General features: G+C 38.4%; 3 protein-coding genes across 4 annotated transcripts; 2 read left to right on the forward strand and 1 right to left on the reverse strand.

The window, feature by feature from the left end:
* The first annotated feature begins 610 nt into the window (after positions 1-610).
* LOC133716533 (MATH domain and coiled-coil domain-containing protein At3g58400-like) lies at positions 611-2,374 on the forward strand. Its single transcript, XM_062143235.1, has 6 exons — positions 611-629; positions 929-1,058; positions 1,144-1,307; positions 1,390-1,669; positions 1,777-1,943; positions 2,117-2,374. Exons 1-6 carry the CDS (start codon positions 611-613, stop codon positions 2,182-2,184), a joined length of 828 nt encoding a protein of 275 aa, XP_061999219.1. The 3' UTR covers positions 2,185-2,374.
* Positions 2,375-6,961: 4,587 nt separating this feature from the next.
* Positions 6,962-9,013, forward strand: LOC133714964 (uncharacterized). The gene is made up of 4 exons (XM_062141248.1): positions 6,962-7,485; positions 8,073-8,231; positions 8,325-8,433; positions 8,605-9,013. The coding sequence occupies exons 1-4, from the start codon at positions 7,033-7,035 to the stop codon at positions 8,787-8,789; spliced, it is 906 nt and encodes a 301-aa protein (XP_061997232.1). The 5' UTR covers positions 6,962-7,032; the 3' UTR covers positions 8,790-9,013.
* Positions 9,014-9,607: 594 nt separating this feature from the next.
* Positions 9,608-11,608, reverse strand: LOC133713558 (transcription factor DUO1). Of its 2 annotated transcripts, XM_062139596.1 has the most exons (4): positions 11,356-11,608; positions 10,668-10,917; positions 10,409-10,453; positions 9,608-10,279 (listed from the first exon to the last, which is right to left on the reverse strand). In XM_062139596.1, the coding sequence occupies exons 1-4, from the start codon at positions 11,544-11,546 to the stop codon at positions 9,785-9,787; spliced, it is 981 nt and encodes a 326-aa protein (XP_061995580.1). In that variant the 5' UTR covers positions 11,547-11,608; the 3' UTR covers positions 9,608-9,784. The 2 variants fall into 2 exon arrangements, with proteins under 2 accessions (XP_061995580.1, XP_061995581.1); XM_062139597.1 differs by lacking the exon at positions 10,409-10,453.
* Positions 11,609-20,697: the final 9,089 nt, after the last annotated feature.

Here is a 20,697-nt window from a genome sequence, read left to right on the forward strand (position 1 = left end):
TTGCGATTCAGTTGATTTTTTACAGAGATGATCTTTAAAGACTAATTTAGGATATGGACCGTTGAATTATAAATTTATTAAGTAAAATTATGTTAATCGATAATGGGGGTGAATATGCTGGTTCACTCTAGGGATGAACCTAAGAATTGTCCCAGATATGGCCATATGGGCATGTTGATCCGCAAAAGGTGGGAAGCTAATAAAGTTGTTTAATTAATTTGGACATTTTAAACCTCTGAAGTCGTTGGTTTTATTTAGTTATGCAGCTAAGAGAAGTTCTATTATTCTTCGTTGTTACTCATCAAGAGAACATTACTATTTCAAATACTTATCATAGACTTGAACTGAGCCAGCTTGCATTCCATGTTCTTCCTTTCTCTCAGTTACTAGCATTACGGACAATGTTAGATAATATTATTTTCTGAAGTCAGCTATAAATAATTTAATTTGAAGTCTTTCTTAACTGCCTTATTGCTACTTTAATAATCTTATGGTCATGCCAATAATAGATAGTAATCAACTTGTCTTGGCATTTGTTTCCTATATATAGGTGTGCCTTAGCCCTGTACTAATCCATCAGCAAGTGTCTGTAATCATGCCTTTTTCTGCAATGGAGAACCAGAATATTGGTATGCTTGACTAGTTCCTCACCCTCTCAAAGTTGTTTCATTTCATATAGTGAGCATTTTTCTTTAGTATCCCACATAAGTAACAAGTAATTATTAACGCATTTGGGCATTTTAGGTTTGCAGTTTTATTTGTGACTCTGAATCATTAATTTCGTTTTTCCTATCCTTTTGTGTCATTTTGGCTACACTGAAACCATGCCATTTGTTCAAAACGAATGCATGTTGAACAATTGAGGAAGTTGTCTCATGCCTATGCGCACTAGTTTTTTGCATCACTCTCTATCGCTTTTGTATTGCAGGGGTTACAAGATCCAAAAGAGACCTTCCACCGGCTCATTTTTCTTTGAAAATACAAACCTACTCCTTACTACCAAAGACAGAAGTTGAAAAGTACGATTCTGGTGTTTTTGAAGCTGGAGGCCACAAATGGTGGGTTTCAATTATCTATCTAGGGTTCCGTACTTTTTGCACCTTACATATGAAATTGTCACATACTTGTAACCATATATTGCAGGAGGTTGTCCATTCACCCAAACGAAACAGAAGAAGGGATTGGCTACATCTCCCTCTACTTGGCAATAGCGGAAACAGATACTTATCCTGAAGGGTGGGAGGTGTATGCCGACTACAAATTGTTTGTGCTTGATCATTTACAGAAGAAGTACTTAACTGTCCAAGGTGAACAACTCTCTGCTTAAGTTTACATAACTGTGGATGCAGGGCATAATTATCAAAATTTCCAATAAAATATATGTACTCAACTTTGATATGAAAAGGTTTCATAAGGATAAGACTGAGTGGGGATTTGCAAAGTTACTTACCCTTGAAGCTTTCAAAAATTCTTCTAATGGATATCTTGTTGATGACTGCTGCGAGTTTGGGGCAGAGGTTTTTGTTTATAGTCGTAATAAAGAATGGGAATCTCTTGCCATGGTTAAGGAACCTAGTGATGGTACTTTCCGTTATGAGATGGAAAATTTCTCAGCAAAAGCACAGCCTTCTTATTACTCGAAAGTGTTCACAGTTGGTGAGCGAAATTGGTATGCACTTCTTCCATCTTTTCAACTTCGATTCTCTCTGCTGGCATGCTTGTGTATATATGCTTTGATCCGATATAATGAAATTACTTTCTGTTCTTACTGAATAGGAAATTAAGGGTTTGGCCGAAAGGGAACGCTGCTCAGAGGGACAAAGCAATATCTATATACTTAAATTTGGATGACTGGAAGAGCCTTCCACCTAAGAGAGCATTATATGCAAAATACAAGCTCCGGATATTGGATCAAGTTAGTGGTAAACATGAACAAACCACAGGTACTTCACCTCATTTTTTACATATTCTTTATTTACTCGTCAAATTGGCCTCGCTTGGAATAAGTTGAACAAGGTTCATTCTCTTGCTTGGGTATCAGATTACAATACTGATTTCTATATGAACGTATTGTAATGTTTTATATGGTTCACTAAATTTCAATTTTCTCTTTCAGGTTCTCACTGGTTCTCTTCCTCAAGCAGCGAATGGGGTTATCCAATCTTTAATTATGACGTTGGATAAACTCCATCAAGACTCGAATGGGTTCATTAAGGATGATAAATTGATTGCTGAAATTGAATTCCTCACCATCTCTGTGATTAAGGTTTACTCATGAGAGAGAACCTCAATAACCAAAAAGGTTCAATATCTGAATTGTATTGGAAGCCCTATGAATATGTTAGTTGTAATCAGTGTAGAAGTGTGTCATATTGTTTTATAAAATAGGAGTGTGTCCCAATTTTCCCGTCATTTCCTTGTCTCAGGGTTAACAACAAGTAGACAAGGCCCAAGTCCAGTCCCCTAAAATAGGAGTCTCAGGGTACTCTGAGAAGCGATTCTTTCTGTCGAACCCTTAGGGGTGTTTTGTTTTTGTACTGCTTGCTGAATCTATATAATGGGCTGACATCTTTTGATCAAAAAAAAAAAAACTTTATCAGTGACTAATCGATCGAGTTCCAACTAAATGAATTCTGAGTTAGGGTTTTTTCGTCGATCACCCAATTTTCCCGTCGTTTCCTTGTCTACTTGTTGTTAGCACATCACCAATCGGTATTGGGTTGGATGCACAAATAACTTATCAATAAGGGTTTGTCTGGTTGGCAAACAGGCCCAAAAACAAACAAAAACTAATTCAAACCACTATTACAAAAAGGAAATTGATAACTTGAGGAGGAGGTAGGTTGGTCTATTTAGACAATGCCCATCTCAGCGTCCAGGCCGGTTACACTCGGATAAAACGTCTGCAGCCATAGTAACTTCCCGGTAGATATTGTGAAATTGTGCATTCCTCAAAACCAGCCTTCATCAGCAAACAGATACTAATAATGCTCTTCAAAGGATGTAAGGTTAGCATTTGGACTATAATTTCAGAGTCACATTCAATTTGGAGACTTTTAACTGAATAGCCATCTGCAATCCAAGGAGCATCCCCCAAGACTCATCCTCAAGAACTTGACCATATCCCATGTAGGCAGAAAACCCCTTTACCCAAGTCCCATTTGATCTCTAAGTAGTAGGTACACGGTACACCCCCGGCACCAATATTGCCATTACCAGATTTAGCACCATCAACATTAAGCTTCACACGACCTGCAGCAGTTTTAGACCATGTCAATGCAGCAACAGTGCTTTCCTTTGAAATAGTTGACCTAGATTGAGCTAAGTGACGTCATTCAGAAGTAGCATCAATAATAAGTTTTGCAGGATAAGTTGGCCACAGGAAATTCTCCTATAGAACCTGAAAACGTTTTTGAATTAGTAGAAAACTTAATTATAAATATATAAAAATTGCAAACAAATGGAACAATTCTCGGGTGGGTTTTAGAAGCATATAAAAGTGGGTTTGACAAGTACCTCTTCGTATTAAAGGATATTGTTACCAAATTTAAAATTATATAGTTTAGAAAGGTCCGCAACTATTCAACTCATCACTTCATCAGGTACTCAACCACGAGGTTCACATGCATTCCTTTATGAAACCATAGCAAAATAATCAGTTTTCTTTAATTTCTTCTTCTTCTTCTTTTTTTCCAATCAGATTGATACGCGGTTTGTCTTGCTTTAGATTATGAATGACAAGAAATCAAGAACTCTTGCTCAGATACCAAATTGAATTACTAATTTTCCTTGCGTAATACTTGCTACATAACGAAGTGTGAACTCTGTAAGAAAGTGGAATGCATTTCGGGGTAAGATTCCACACATTTCCTTTGGATAAACTTCCTCTTGTACATATCGTATTCTACAAAAGAATCGCTTCGTAAATCATCTCTTATTGCAAATATCTTAAAATTTGTTCGTAGGATAAGAACCGAAGTTGGTACATTAGATTGCAAAACGCAAACAAAGTATGAACTTTCTGAACAAGAAATTTCCTTTAAATTTCATTATGGGATAGGTCCATCCTTTTGAATCTACATTCAACTACTCCCACCAATTTAATAGACCAAAATGTTGCTATAAGTCCTTGTTCTCTTCGCTTAGGTAGTGCTCCTTGGAATATTTGAACCATTTATTTTCACACTTTCACAGAAGGAACTAGCTGGCTGGATCAGTCGCTCATCATTTAGTTTGACAGAAGATACACAAGCATGTCAATGAGTTTGAAGTCTTTCCAATCTCATATCGTGTTTACCATTGACGCATTAATTGAAAATGACTGACAACTAATCTAGTGTCGTTTTGAATCAGATTATAGCTAAAATTTTTCTTTACCAAAGAGTTAAACCTAATCTCTATTGGCATCTCTAGTATGATTTCTTTGAATATGTAAATTCAAGTTTAGTGGAACAATTGTTTACACCAAATTTTCCAAGTCCAATTTCGTTCGGCGCATATATTTTCAAGAAGGTAATCAAGTTGCAGATGCTCTTACTAATTTTGGTTGTTCATCAAATGGTCTGGTTTGGTGAGATTTGGTAACTCTTTATTCATAGGCTTTATAATAGAGACTTTTTAGGTCTTCTTAATTTTTGCTTTCAGTAAATGTTGTTTTTCTAAGAGGTTTGATTTGGTCATCCTCTTGGCTCTTTGTATCTCTTCTTTTATTCTTCAATAAATTTCATCCACGGAAGTTCATAAAAAAAAAAAAACTCATTACATTCAAATGAAGCAAAGTACGTTGATTACATATATTACTCATTCCTCGACATGTAGACTCATACGTCGACGGCTCTCTAACTATGTGGTAGACCCTTGTTCGAAGGAGGTCTTGGATTGGAAACCTGCATCCTCAAATTGTGTTTGTAAGTGCATATATAGTTGGGGCTGTTGATGAGGGAATTGAAACTTTCCTTAAACTTTTGAGGTACGGTGATTGTCTAACAATTCATATGAATACAATAATGATCATGGCCAAAATTTACATTGATTTTCATGAAGCTTTCAACTTAACAGATGATCATATATAGGAGTCCGAGATGTTATATGGGATAAACTTAAAAGTATGAACTCATTCCCTTTGGATGAACTTTCCTTCTTATTCATATCCTATCGTACCCACAAATTACATCTTGTGCGATCAAATAGTATTGCAACTAGTATCTTATAATTTTGTGTAGTGTACGTAGGATAGGCACTGAAGTTGGTACGTACGTACTATTGGATTGCAAATTGCCAGCTTAAGTATGAACTTCCCGAAAGAGTTTATTTTTGGGTAAATTTCCTCTCAATTTCATTATGGATGGTCAATCTTCGGTCTCCTCCTATCAATTACAGAAAAGGGAATAAAATAGACCAAAAGCCACGAAAGAAGAGGAAGGTACGTATGTCCAAGTCAGGTACGTACTCTACCGACTGTGCCAATAGAAAAGTCCAGCTAAATTGTTTTGTTTTCTTTTCTATTTTTATAGAAGTCCTCCAGCTTCCGATCGATGATGAAGGAAAAACGAGTACCTTGACGTTTGAGAATATATATAACACGCCTATCGCCATTGGCGTATCTCTTTGGGGTCAGAGATGGCCGTGGCGATTTTGATGTAATATATAAACAAATTGTGAAAAAAAAAAAATAGTTAATCTATATATTAATTGCCTCCATCCCCATTCGTATTCGGTCCCTTCAAGAATAAAGTTTCTATTTCAGCCACTGATGATCGCAACGACTAACTTGGTGTCAGAAAATTAACTGATTCCTTAATCAGGTTAACCCCATATGACAAATAGTTGATACAACTTCTCACAAAAACTTGTAAAATGCGCCACCGCGTTATAATGACGATACACAAAAGAACAAGTAAGAACCTAATCAAACTGTTGCTAGAAGTCCTTGTGCCGCGCCCCTTGAAATACTTTATTTTGTATTAGTTTCTTGTATGATAATAATATGATGACTGTAAAGTCTTTCCAATGTGTTTAGCATTGATGCACTGAAAATGACACACAACAGTGTCGTTTCGAATCAGATTCTAGCTCCCCTTTCTTAAAAGTTGGATCATAATCAAATAATACAATGGCATGCATGTTTGGTATGCATAGAGAAAATGAAGGATAATTTTGGAACTTATGTCCAAACAAGATTTGGATGAGTTATAATAAAGAGTTCATATCTCATCATGTTGTAGGATTAGCCATTTCCTCCGTCACAAAATTACCGAACTGAGAATATAGTTGGTTTGTACCGAATTAAAAGTACATAGTTTATTTGAACGAAACAGAACATCTGTATATAATTTTTTTTTTTATTACAAGAAATCCCAAAGACAAAGGACAAAAGACCTAAATCAAAATTAATTGTGGCCTAGATAAGCCTAATAAATCGGCATTCAGAAGAGGAAAGACATCAGCAGGGGGCCGGGAGAGCTAATAATCTGCAACAGGCTCATTACCATGACCAATATTTGCTAATAAATCAACCACTGAATTACACTCTCTGTATACATGAGTAAAAGACACATTCTAAGTCCTACTCAAAAGCTCCTGATAGTTTGTCACAAGATCATAAAGATGATCATTCCAAGTCCTACTCAAAAGCGCCTGGTAGTTTGCCGCAAGATTATAAAAATGATCGGTTAGAGAGAGAACCAATTTGACCGGAACAAGTGAATCTATTTCTACTTCCAACGACGGATTGACAACAAAACATTTAAATATTAGAAACAACAGTACCTTACCAAACATCGTCGACATCGGTCCTTTCATGTTTTCGGTCTTTTTGGCCCACCCCAAGATTTTATGGTCTTTTTCGTCTTCAAAATACACTTTTTTCTTTCTTTTTTGTTTTTTTTTTTTGAATAAACACTTTTTTCTTTCTTTTTAATCATGGTGATTACAGCTTTTTGTTTTGGTTTTTGGTATAAAGAGGTTAGTTGCAAACCAGAAAATCAGTTAAAAAAAGGACCTATAATTCAAGGGAAAGCCTCCGCATTTCTCATGCTGGCCCTTCCCCTTCGCCTAACTTCAACAACTAAAACCCTCCGTTCACATTTTCTCTCCACCTTCTCCAAAATCGCAATGGACGCCTCCGGCGGTCAAACCCAGCCCCACCGCAACGACTCCGACCATTCCTCCGCCCACCACCACCAAAACGTCGTCGTCATGCGCCACGGCGACCGCATCGACAACTTCGAGCCCCGCTGGATCAAAAACGCCGCCCGCCCGTGGGACCCGCCTCTCGTGGAGGAGGGCCGGGTCCGGGCCTTCTGCAAGGGCGCCAAGCTCCGGTCCGATCTCGGGTTCCCGGTCCACCGCGTGTTCGTGTCGCCGTTCGTGCGCTGCGTGGAGACCGCCGTCCAGGTCGTCACCGCGCTCTCCGCTAGCGAGACGCCGTCGTTGGACAAATACGACAGTCGTAAACCCCTCCCCGTCGATCCCTCCAAGCTCAAGGTGCGTCCCCTTTCGTTTCCGTTTCACACCTTCATTTTTTTGGAGTTTTGATGCAAAAATGTTGATGCTGATTACTTGTTTGGGCTTGTTTCTGAGATTTGTTTTGTTTGGTTTGTACCCATTTTGGTAATTTCATGCACTATTCCTCTAGAATGATCTTGATGAAAAAGATGTAAACTTGGGGAAGGAAAAGTCCATTGGTGAAGCCGTGAAAGTAACAAACTTTCTCATCTTATCCTAAGAATATCATTTAACAAAGTGTTCCCTTCAAACTTCCAACTTCATTTGAGGTGTCAAAAAACATGTGACTTGTTCTGAGAAAAGATTAGGGGTGCCTGAAGTTATGGGGAAGGTTTTAGGGAGATTGATTTGACATTCGAGGACAATTTTGTAGGGTTTTTGGGTAAATTTAAATATGGGAAGTAATTTAGGGGATTAGGAGATGCTTTGTTAAGGAGTTATCAATCACTGTTCGACAACATGAGATATCATGAATCAAATGTATAGACATTGCATTGGTGTGAATATATGTAATAGGACTATAGGAGTGATACATGTAGGATTCAATTTGTTGGGCCATTTTGCAGGTCTCAATTGAATATGGCTTGTGCGAGATGCTAAATAGAGAGGCCATTCGTGGTGATGTAGCTCCAAAAGATGGAAATTGGGGTTTCAACATCCCAGAACTTGAAGCCATGTTCCCAGAAGGGACGGTGGATCGCACCGTGGAAAGAGTTTACAAAGAGGTAATTGAGAAGTGTCTTGGTTTATATGTAAAGATTTCGACATGAATAATTATTATTTTGGCTGACGGAGTGTCTTCCTGTGATTAACTCCAGTTACCCCAATGGGGAGAGAGTGTGATGGATGCAAGGTCAAGGTATGCTAATGTGGTTCAGGCCCTTGCAGATAAACACCCTATGGAAAATTTGCTTCTTGTCACTCACGGTAGGTTTGATATTTGGTATTGAATTTTAATCTCTGTTTTATATCTACGAAATCATATTGGTTGTAACTTCAATTGATGATTTTCTCCTTCAATTCCAACTCCCAAAGACACAACTTTCTAGGTGAAGAAGTCAATCTTTTATTGAAAAAAATTCCTTGTCCCCTGTGCAGGTGAAGGAGTCGGTGCCTCAATTAGTTCATTCCTGGAGGGTGCCACAGTATATGAAGCAGAGTACTGTGCATATTCAGAACTACGAAGGCCCATCTTCTGCAATGACCAGTCATCGACTGCTGGAAAGTTTGAGGTATTGACAAATCTTGGTCAGACTGGTATCAGTTACTCTCTTGCATTGTAAGAGCAGTGTACAGTTGGCTGCTCTGAGAGTGTTTTACTGCAAATCTAAATGAAAAGTCCTCATTCCTTGGATTATTTATTTCCATTGCTCACCGGATTTACAAATGTATAAGACAGTAGCTTTTCTTTGTATTTCTTCTTTTTAATTGGAATTTTCATGTATTGCTCTAGACCATGAACGGTCAGATTACAAAGTTATGGAACAAAAGCTTCTTTTTTATATCAGAGCCTTTTTTTTTTTTTTTTGCCCATTCTCTTTATCAAAATGATCATGTTCTGCTATAATGACAAAGAAATGAAAAGAATGAAACTCTCTCCAAATGAAGTCCTTGCATTCATGTAAAATATCAATATATCCCCAAAATTGAACAATACGATTGTGAGTTTACTATTAAGTGAGATGAACCCTTGTTCTCCTGTTGAATTATAACACAGAAAATTAGAAAGGAAGGCCGTCATGTTGAGCTGTGTAAACTAGAAGTTGGAAAATGCGAGTTCTATTCCTCTGATATTCTGAAGGTTTCTTATTTTGGAGCATTAGTGATTTAATTGCTACTGGCGTTTCCTACTCTTTAGTGAATTTGTTTCCGAAGACTTGATATTTCTAGAAAAGGTATGAATAGATGAATTAAATACATGGAACCATAATCTTTCTTACGTTATAATTACTGAAGGCATTTCAAGCCAGAAAATCTGCAAAGCAGAGTATTTCTTTAGCTTAAAAACAAACTTTAATCTCTCCAAGTGGAACTCAGCATACCTCTCATTTTCAAAATGTTCTGTCATAATTACCTCGTGTTTACTATGATATTAGAGCAACAAACAAAAGGCAGCTAGGTCAACTTTGATAAATAGTTCAGTGTCTATTACAGAGAATGGCAGTAACAAGAATTACGATGCCAGTAGAAGCTTGTAGATATATCAAGCTAAAGAAACATCTACTCAGTCAGTCTCCAATTTCCACATGCGCACTAAAAGTAAGAATGTTATTGTCGATCAATCATCAGATGGATTTGAGCCATTTGGCAGCGGCTCAATTTGATCAAACATTTCGGCTGGAAAGTCATCGAAGACGCAGTCCGGGGTTATTGGGTTGTCAATCTTTTCCCCTTCAACATTTCCACAGCTTCCTACTGGCTCAAGAAACGGTGGCTCGACGTTGAGTTGTTTGCTAAGTTCAGCATCCAGAGATGTGAACATGTCAAAGTCAAGTTTCAGGAATTCTTGGGTGTCAGATGAGAATTCGAGGTCTGTTTGGGGTTGTGGGTTCTCTAGGAAAGGGATTAGAGGTTGGGATTCAATCCATAGATTCTTCTCAGGTAGAGCGAGCTCCTGCTGGACGGGGTTTGCTTCGAAACCAAGCAACTTGGAGTCAAGAAGATCTGGGAGTGGCACCATTTGGATTGCATCAGAGTTCCCAATGCAAGGTGATGAGCATGATGCAGCCTGAGATGATGATTCTCCCTCTGATGAACAGCTGAACTTTGGAATCTAAAGAGGAAATAAAAGAGGTCATACTAGAAGTCTAGAACATAACAAAAAATTACGGTAGAGCAACTAATCGGTTAACATGACTGCATTCAATTGCTATAATAACTTGTTTTCAGGTTAAAAACAGACCTCTTTGAAAAAAAAGTGCTTTGCATTCTCTCTATACTCTGACTCCTACATGTCAAGAAAATAACATCAAATAAAAATCTGATTCAAACCAGGCATGAAAGACCAACAAAAGAGTATAAAATACACATGCACAAAACCAAATTAGGTTCTTAAACATATAGCATCTCCTTATAAAGGCCCTACCCTAAAACTACAGGGTCAATCTGTAGTAGTACTACCTATACATATGGTACCAAGCAATAGTATTACTTTGATTTACCTCCAAGGTAGGAACCTCATCATGGTAAACAGATATTTCCCTTCTGTTTTTGTGTGATTTGGAGGGTGTGATTGCTGCTGTAGATGTCTGCAGAATCCTAGCCAGTCTCTTCTGCCTGCTACTCCAAAAGTTCTTGACATCATTGTCAGTTCTTCCAGGCAAATGTGTTGCTATTTTTGCCCATTTGTTCCCAAATTGCGCTTGCAACTCTATTACCACCCTCTCCTCCTCCAGTGAAAATTTGCACCCACTAATTGAAAACAAAGAAACAAACAGATATCAATTCCAACTACAATAATCAACAAAGCCCAAAAACCCAATTTTTAATCTCTATGAAATTCTCTCAGAACAAATGCATCATGTATATGAGAACAAAGTGCAAGGAACAACCAAAAAGAGAGAAATAACAGTGGAAAATGGGGTTGTTCTTCAATATAAACATAAGCTACTTGATTCGAGAATAAAATGGAATAGCAAATAAAGATTTACGCCAACTAATTAGTAAGAAAACCCAAAAACAGATAAGTTCCAACTATAATTAGCAACAAAATCCAAAAATCCCACTGTTAATCATAAGCTTCTTCACCCGAATGCGAAAATAGCAAGATATCGCTATTGCAATATGAGAAAAATTATCAAAAACTACTAGCACAAGAACCAGAGTGAAATGGTGGAAAATGGGGTTTACTTCTTCAAGTTGGGTCGAAGCTTATTAACCCAACGGAGACGGCAGGACTTTCCGGTACGCTGCAAGAGGCCTTTGGATCGAATGGAGCTCCAGTCTCTAGGGCCACATTTCTTCACATGGTTGAGAAGCACTTCATCCTCCTCTGCTTTCCATGGTCCTTTTCTTATACCTTCTTCCCTTTTGCCTTCCATTCAAGTTTGCTCTCTTCTCTCTCCCACTCGAACAAACACCTTGGTTTTATCTTTTCCAGTGTCGTTTTGCATGTAAAAGCTTTTGCAATTTGTCTGAGTTTCTGCAAGTGTCTCTGTTAATAGTGACGGTTAAGGCGGTTACTCGCACTCTCCTCCCCCACGATATAGCCCACATTCCCTTCTTTTTCTCTGTTTCAAAATGGTCCCCTGAAGTTACCGAAATAGCCCTCGATATCTGGCGCTGTTTTTTTTTTTTTTTTCCCGATTAGGGATTACAAACGTTCAACTTTTAGGATCAAAGGTTTAAAATGTAGGTACATAGCCGATATTTTTGTTGATTTTTTTTTTCTTTCAATGACTGATATTTCTATCCACAAGAAATGCTCTTCATTATCAATATTTAGAGTGCCAATATATCTCACATGACCGATGCTTGCATAGAGATTTTAGAATCGATGAAAAAGTTCGCTTGTGCCTAACACAACTAATTTTATGCTCATTTTTTCCATATAATTTCATTTTTATGAATATGTCGTGCTTGAAATAGCATGGCAATGATGGCATATATCATCCTACATCTTAGAAATATTGCAAAATATAAAACAGTGAAGTCTGAGCGCTAAGATAATGGATAGTTTCGGTGTGGTTCAGAGTGACAAAAGTGAAAACAAAATCTAGATGAAAGTCCGACCCAACAGTTGGTTTTATAAAATAGAATTAGAAATTTAGAATCCTAAAGATTTTACACCCGGAAATAAATAGTTATTCATCCCTTGCCCTCCGTTGTACCTAGGCCTGGCAACGTGCGGGTATATAGTGCGGGTTCTAAACGGGCCGACCCTGTAAGAACCCGTTAGCTTAACGGGTTTCGTGGGCCAAACCCGGCGGGTTTGCGGGTTTTCCGTTGGAACCCGTTAAGACCCGTAAATATTTTTTTTTATTTTTTATTTTTAACTTTTTATCAAAGCAACTAAAACCAATTAAGACTTATGTATATAACCCCTCATTTGCCATTTTCTCTATATGAACTTTTTTGGTTTTCTATTTTGAAATTTTTTATTTTCTATCTTTTTAGATTTTTTTCCTTTCCTTTTTTGACAAAAAATAATTCACAAATCACAATTATACGACGATCCAACGGTCGGACCCTCACAGATCACCTACAGGATCATCTTTACCGATTTATACGATGATCAAACGGTTGGATCCTCACGGATCGCCTTTAGGTTCATCCTCTCAAAATTATACTAAGATCCAACGGTCGGATCACCAAGGGGATCATCTTTACCGATTTATACGATGATCCAACGGTCAGATCCTCATGGATCGCCCTTAGTTTCATCCTCTCAAAATTATACGACGATCCAACGGTCAGATCCTCACAGATCACCTAGATGATCATCTTTACCGATTTATACGATGATCCAACGGTCAAATCCTCACGGATCACCTAGATGATCATCTTTACCGATTTATACGATGATGCAACGGTCAGATCCTCACGGATCGCCCTTAGGTTCATCCTCTCAAAATTATACAAAGATCCAACGGTTGGATCGTCCCAGATCACCCTTAGAATCATCCTCAAAAAATTATATGACGATCCAACGGTCAGATCCTCACGGATCGCCTTTTGAATCATCTTTGCACAATTATACGAAGATCCAACGGTTGGATCGTCCCAGATCGCCTTTAGAATCATCCTCACAAAAGTATACGACGATCCAACGGTCGAATCCACACGGATCTCCTTTTGAATCGTCTTTTCACAATTATACGAAGATCCAACTGTCAAATCCTCATGGGGAATAAGAAAAATATAAAAATGCCCTGGTTGAATTTTTTTTTTTTTAAAAAAATGGGGAACCCGTATGGGTAATGGGAAATGGGTTTTTGGGAAGGATTTTGAGTTAACGGGTTCCAACGGGTTTAGCCCGCAAAACCCGTTAATTTGCGGGTTTTTTGCGTGCGAGCTTTTTTTAGCCCGGATTAATAAACGGGCGGGTTTGTGCGGGTTTTTAGCGTGCGGGTTTGCGGGTTACGGGTTTAAATGCCAGGCCTAGTTGTACCCCGAGGCCAGTTCTTATGTTTGCACCCAACTGAATTAGGTCCTCCACCTGTTAAAAAAATAGACAGCCGGTAAGTGGTGATAAAGAGGATAATCATTTTAATTGTTGTCCTGCTCAAACAGTTGGTTAAATAAGATGAAAACAAATCAACAAAGTGAATGTGGAACTTTTTCGGTCTGCATTTTCATTTTAAGTAGTCTATTAATGCTTCACTTATGACTAAAACAGACCTCCCTTTAGGTTGAGGGCTAAGTTTAGATTTAGAATTTATATTACAATGTAATCAAATTAAGAACTGAGATGACATAGTTTAAACTACAGGCAGAATATGAGCACAGAAAAATCTAAGTGAAGTTTCTAAATCAGAGCTGAAAAGGATCCCAACTGCATGAACAAAAGGTAAAGGATCTAAACTCAGCACTACCAAACCAACGACACACTGACTCTTTTATAAATTAATCTAATTCGACATGCACTTCAATTTCCTTAACCTCCTTGTCTACATATGTTAACAGCAAGATCAAAATTCCTATTGTCTAGACAGTAAGCATGATTGGCCAAAAAAAAAAAAAAAAAAACAGAAGACAGTAAGCATGAACTTAATAATATTTCCGAAAGGTCTTATCTGATAGTTCCAGTAAGACAGTTAGATTAGAATACATTGCTAAATCATTGTTTGTTAATTTGAAAAAAGATACAACAAGATACAGGTAGAAATAAATCAAGGATTGAATAGTCTAGGTGTCAAACTTGACAAGTAAATCCACTCTTAGTAGCCAAACCACTATCCTAGGATCAGTTGGCTACTTTCTATGATTCTTCTTTTTCTTCCCCCCCGGATGAAACAAGGGTTGCTCTTGAAAAGAAGCTGGATGAACTATTAAATCTTGAACAAGATTTCTGGAATCAAAGAGCGAAGGTTTTCTGGTTAACGGAGGGTGATTTGAATACTCGTTTTTTCCACCAAAGGGCTAGTAACAGACGGAAAAAAAACAGGTTGAAAGGGCTATTCAATGATTCAGGGACTTGGTGCACGGAGGATGGCGAGATTGAGGAGATTGTGCTGTCATATTTTCGCTCCTTGTTCACGACTTCTCAGCCTCAGGGCTGTGCTGAGGTAGCTTCTTATCTGCCTCCTTATATTACTGATGAGATGAACGAGATGCTTTCAGGTATCATAACAAGTGAAGAGGTGTATCGAGCTCTCAAGCAAATGCACCCGGGAAAGGCACCCGGCCCTGATGGATTTGCACCATGTTTTTATCAGCGTTTTTGGCATGTAGTTGGGAGTGATGTAACTGAGGCTATAAGGTGTTTCTTGAATTCGGATGAGCTGATGAGGAAGGTTAACCATACAAATGTCACCCTTGTACCGAAAGTGAAGGAAGTTGAATACATGAACCAACTTCGTCCCATCAGTTTGTGTAATGTTCTTTATAAGTTGGGTTCGAAGGTTCTCTCCAACAGGTTGAAGCCGCTATTGCAAGGTCTTATTTCACCTTATCAGAGTGCGTTTGTGCCCGGACGATTAATTTCAGATAATTCTCTTGCTGCTTTTGAGATCTCACACTTTCTGAAAAAGCGCAGAAGAGGACATGTCGGCTATGGGGCTCTCAAGCTCGATATGAGCAAGGCCTATGACCGAGTAGAATGGGTGTTTTTGGAGCAGGTCTTAAAACAGCTAGGGTTCAGTCCCACTTGGATTGCCTGGGTTATGCGATGTGTTCGGACGATATCTTATTCCTTTGTTGTAAATGGTGATCCAAGAGGCCATATTGTTCCTACGAGGGGACTCAGACAAGGAGATTCCATATCCCCATACCTATTCTTGTTGTGTGCGGAAGCATTATCCAGAATGATTCTTCGAGCTGAGGCGTCTAGCTCTTTGCATGGGGTTCAAATATGCTCAGGTGCGCCTACAATATCTCATCTCTTCTTTGCTGATGATTCTTTTATCTTCTTCAAGTCAGAACTAGAGGAATGTTATGTGCTTAAGGAGATTTTTGAGTCCTATGAAAGAGCTTCTGGCCAGCTCATCAATTATCAAAAGAGTAGTGTGTCTTTCAGCAAAAATGTGAAACGGGACAAACAAGACGATCTTGCTGCAGCTTTGGAAGTGGTACGGGTTGATAAACACGACAAATACCTGGGGTTACCCACTGAGTTGAGCTATTCCAAGACTGAGGCTTTTAGCTTCCTTACTGAACGGGTCCGGAAAAGAACACAGGGATGGAGAGAAAAGACCTTGAGCGCCGCTGGCAAGGAAGTTATGTTGAAGGCAGTGGTGCAATCCATTCCGACCTATGTAATGAGCTGTTTTGAACTCCCCAAACATCTTTGTTCTGAGATGCACCGTCTTATGGCTAGGTTTTGGTGGGGAGACAAGATTGATGAGAAAAAAATCCATTGGTTGGCTTGGGAGAGATTGTGTGTTCCCAAAACAGAAGGCGGTCTAGGATTTCGAAACATGGTTCATTTCAACCAAGCTTTGCTCGCGAAGCAAGGTTGGAGGATTCTTCAGTCACCGGATTCTTTGATAGCTAAGTTATATAAAGCTCGCTATTTCCCACGGTGTGACTTCCTGGATGCTGAAGTGACTAAAGGGGCCTCGTATGCATGGCGTAGTATCATGCATGGCAAAAATCTTTTACGTAGAGGGGTGAGATATAGGGTTGGCACCGGAGCTCATATTTCTGCATGGCGGGATCCGTGGGTTCCACTACCTATACAATTCAAACCATTTTCCTCTCCAGCGTTGGGCTATGAAGAATTGAGAGTATGTGACTTAATGGTGGAGAACGATTATGAGTGGAATGTTCCACTTTTGGAAGCTTTATTTACACCAATGGAAGTTGGCATAATTGCAAGTATCCCTCTAAGCCTTAGAGGAGCAGATGGCAGCTTTGTTTGGCACTATGACAAGAGAGGAAATTATGAAGTGAGAAGTGGATACCATGTGGCCCGCCTTGATGATGGTAGATCTGACCGGGCCTCTAGCTCAAATGGGTCTTATGGAATTAATGCCACTTACTGGAAGATAATTTGGGGGGCCAACATCCCACCCAAAGTGCGTGTGTTTATTTGGAGACTACTCAGAGGCATTTTACCTACAAGAAGAGCTCTCTCCCATAAGGTTAGTCTTCTTGATAGTAATTGTCTTTTCTGTAATCATGCATTAGAAGATGGATTACACTTGTTCAGAGATTGTGATGTTACTACATGCTTTTGGGTGTGTACCAAATTGGGCCTTTTGGCCAAGAATGTGGCTGCTTCATGTGTGGAGGATTGGGTGTTGAACGTCATTGAAAAATTGGATGGTAATCAACGTTGTGCTTTTTTCATGGCACTCTGGGTCATATGGTCTGAAAGAAATAATGTCTTGTGGAACGAGAGTTTCTTCTGTGCCTCTAATGCTGCACAGTGGGCTAGTAAATTTCTTGAGGAATATCAGCAATTTCATGTGCATGGAAATGCGAAAGGTAGAAGGGAAAAGACCAAATGGCAGAACCCTCCTAGTGGGCGTCTGAAAGTGAATGTGGATGGGAGTTACCGGGCTGATTACGGTGATGGTGAAGTGGGAGTTGTGATACGTGATGAAAATGGTATGTGTTTGGCAGCTCTGGCTCGGTATTTCCCACATGCTTCATCTGCTTTACATATGGAGGCTGAAGCATGTAGGGCTGGGCTCTTATTGGCGATCCATCAGGACATGACCGTTATTGATGTTGAGAGCGATTGCTCCCTTGTTGTTACTGCTCTACAGCGTGATGTGGAAGATAGATCTGAAATTGGGCGTATTATCGATGATTGTAAGTCATATTTGACATCTTTTCACTCAATTCAGGTTAGTCACATCTTCCGTGAAGCAAACGGTGTAGCCAATAGGTTAGCGCACCTTGCTAGTTTTAATTACATTTCTGATGTATGGTTAGATGAAACTCCTGTTATTATTCGGGATGTTCTCTATGAGGATGTTTGTAATCTTTCTAATGTAGCACGGGGTTCAGGTTTTATGTCCCCCCCGTTGCAAAGTATTACTTCAATAAATGGAACCGGGTGTGGGGCTGAGCCTCCCAGCTAGGCTGGGTTCCAAACCCCTTTCAAAAAAAAAAAAAAAAAGTCGGAGTTTTAAATAATTTTGATAGTAAGGAGTAACTGTTAAACTTCTATGGTCTAAAACTAGTTAGTTTTGCATCTAATTATGTATCCAAAGTCTAAATTCCGGTTTTGGAAAATATTTGTGCGAAGTTTTCATCGAATATGCCCTCATTTATGATATAACACCAATCTCTTTCCTGGAAATAAATTTAACAAAAAAAGGAAATGCATATTTGTTTTCGTGATTGTATTTGTAATTTGGAAAGATATATTAAAGTTGAAAACTCAGGGGTACAAATGTTGAGAAATTTTTCTGTGCTACAGTAGAACCATGTGGCAATCTCATGTGGTATGACGTCCCTATAACAATATGACAGCTGGTTTCCAATGAATATAATACAAACTCAATTATGTCTATTTTTTCAAAAAAGACCTTTTTGGGTCTTCGTTCTATGGCCTCTGAGCTCTGAAGCATGTTCATCTTCTTGCATATTCATCAATTATGCTTCCTGCGAGTGGAACAATTCCTAGGATAATAAGTCTAATTGTGTTGTATCTTTGAGTAACTTTTCAAAAGATCCATCAATTTTGAAATTGGAAGTTGCGAAGCATTCCCTCCAATGCAGCTGCCGGAGGAGTCGCCGTGAAATCGGCCGCCTCCATTTTCCTTTCCTTGCTCATAGCTCCATTGGTCGTCATCAGGAGACCGAGCTCAACCTCCAAAGCCTCCAGTAAGTAATTGAATCTCACAAATTCAATTTGGGTTCTTGGAAATTGAAATTTATAATCCTATTGATTGATTAAATTCATGAATTTTGGAATCAAGAAGTGAAACTTATTAATGAAAACCCAACCAATCGCAGTTGAAGTTGGACAAAGCTTCTCAAATTTATCTTTATTAATTTCTCCTATCATGGCTGAATCTGGAATTCTGGATAGACACCTTCAAGTTTCACATCCTTGATCAAGGTTTCATGTCTACCAACCTTATTCAAGACATGTTGTTTATTTGGATGATCGATTGGAAGTAGGATAATATTTTTGGCCTAATGAATTGGGATAATTAGACTTTCAATTGTATTAAGGAAGAGTCGCATGGAGCCATGGAGGAAGAGCCTATGGCTATGAAGAAGCAAGAAAACCCAGAAATGTCTTCTCTTAGTGGGATATATTCCAAATTATTTTAAGAAGAAGACAGGTGTCAAAATAGGATAGGGACGTCACACCATGTCAGGTTGCCACGTGGTTCTACTGTAGCACTGAAAAATTTCTCTACGAATGTTAGGTCCACTTGGAGAATCTATCTACTTTCCTTTCACAGTTTTGCTAATCTGTCTTATGTATTACACCAAAATAGGCCTCATCAAAAAGCTCGCGGATCAAGTGGGCCGATGAAGGCCCGCCGGCCCACAGGGCCAAAAGCCCGACCCGGCCCGTTAAAAAGCCCGCAAAAAACCAGCCGGCCAAAAGCTCGCTAGGCCCGGCCCGTAAAAGCCCGTAAACTATTATATATGTATGTGTTATATATATATATATATGTGTGTGTGTGTGTGTGTGAAGTTCTCATACTTCTATATAGAATATGTGCATATATATTCTACATATCATGATGACGGTTGACCAATTCGATTGGATTCGAAAATATGGTGAAATTGGCTAAATTTTTTATCACACTCATAATTTATTGTAATAATCTCATCCAACGGTCAGATTTTTCATTTTTATTGAATTGATAGGGGTTGCTCTTTGGAGTGTATGATATATAAATATAGGTTTATAAGAGTAACTAAGTTTGACCTCGTTGATTGAATTCGAATCGAGAACCAAATTGGCTGAATTTTTTACAACCACCATAAAACATTACAATCTCTCCATCGAGCGGTTGGTTTCTCTAAATTCATTTTCTACTTCATAGTTGCTTTAGAATGAACCTCAACAATTGAAATGCAATGTACAAGTCATACAACTTTAGGAGGCAAATTGATATAGGCCAATGTTTTTGTAATTAAAATTGAAATTTTTATCTTATGTACATTCACATCCATCGATAGGATATTTACAGACGTGATGTGAAAAAATAAGCACGTTTCGCGGTCGTCAAGCCATCGGTCAACCAAGAAAACATACAAGTGACGACGGTTGACCAATTCGATCGGATTCGAAAATATGGTGAAATTGGCTAAATTTTTTACCACACTCATAATTTATTGTAATAATGCCATCCAACGGTCGGTTTTTCCATTTTCTTTGAATTGATAGGGGTTGCTCTTTGGAGTGCATGATATATAAATATAGGTTTTTAAGAGTAATTAAGTTTGACATAGTTGATTGAATTCGAAACGAGAACCAAATAGGCTGGATTTTTTACAACCACCATAAAGCATTACAATCTCTCTATTAAGCGGTTTGGTTTCTCTAAATTCATTTTCCACTTCATAGTTGCTTTAGAGTGAACCTCAACAATTTAAATGCAACATAAGTCATACAACTTTAGGAGGCAAATTGGTATACGTTAACGTCTTTATAATTAAAATTGAAATTTTTATCTTATGTCCACGCATATCCATCGATGAAATATTTATAGACGTTGTAGAAAAATAAGCATGTTTCGCGGTTGTTACGCCATCGGTCAACCAAGAAGACATAGAAGTGACAACGGTTGACACTTCGATCTGATTCGAAAATATGGTGAAATTGGTTAAATTTTTTACCACACTCATAATTTATTGTAATGATCACATCTAACGGTTAGTTTTTTTATTTTCTTTGAATTGATAGACGTTGCTCTTTGGAGTGTATGATATATAAATATAAGTTTATAAAAAAATTAGTATCTTTAAAGATTTATTTGTAAATAAAGCCCGCAAGGCCCGCTTTATATGGACGGGCTTGGATCCTTCGATTTACAATAAAGCCTGGCCCGGCCCAACCCGCTACTATTTAAAAATATAATAAGACCTGACCCGTTGATGAGGCCTAACAAG

Source organism: Rosa rugosa, chromosome 6 (assembly GCF_958449725.1).
Source record: "Rosa rugosa chromosome 6, drRosRugo1.1, whole genome shotgun sequence".
NCBI lineage: Eukaryota > Viridiplantae > Streptophyta > Magnoliopsida > Rosales > Rosaceae > Rosa > Rosa rugosa.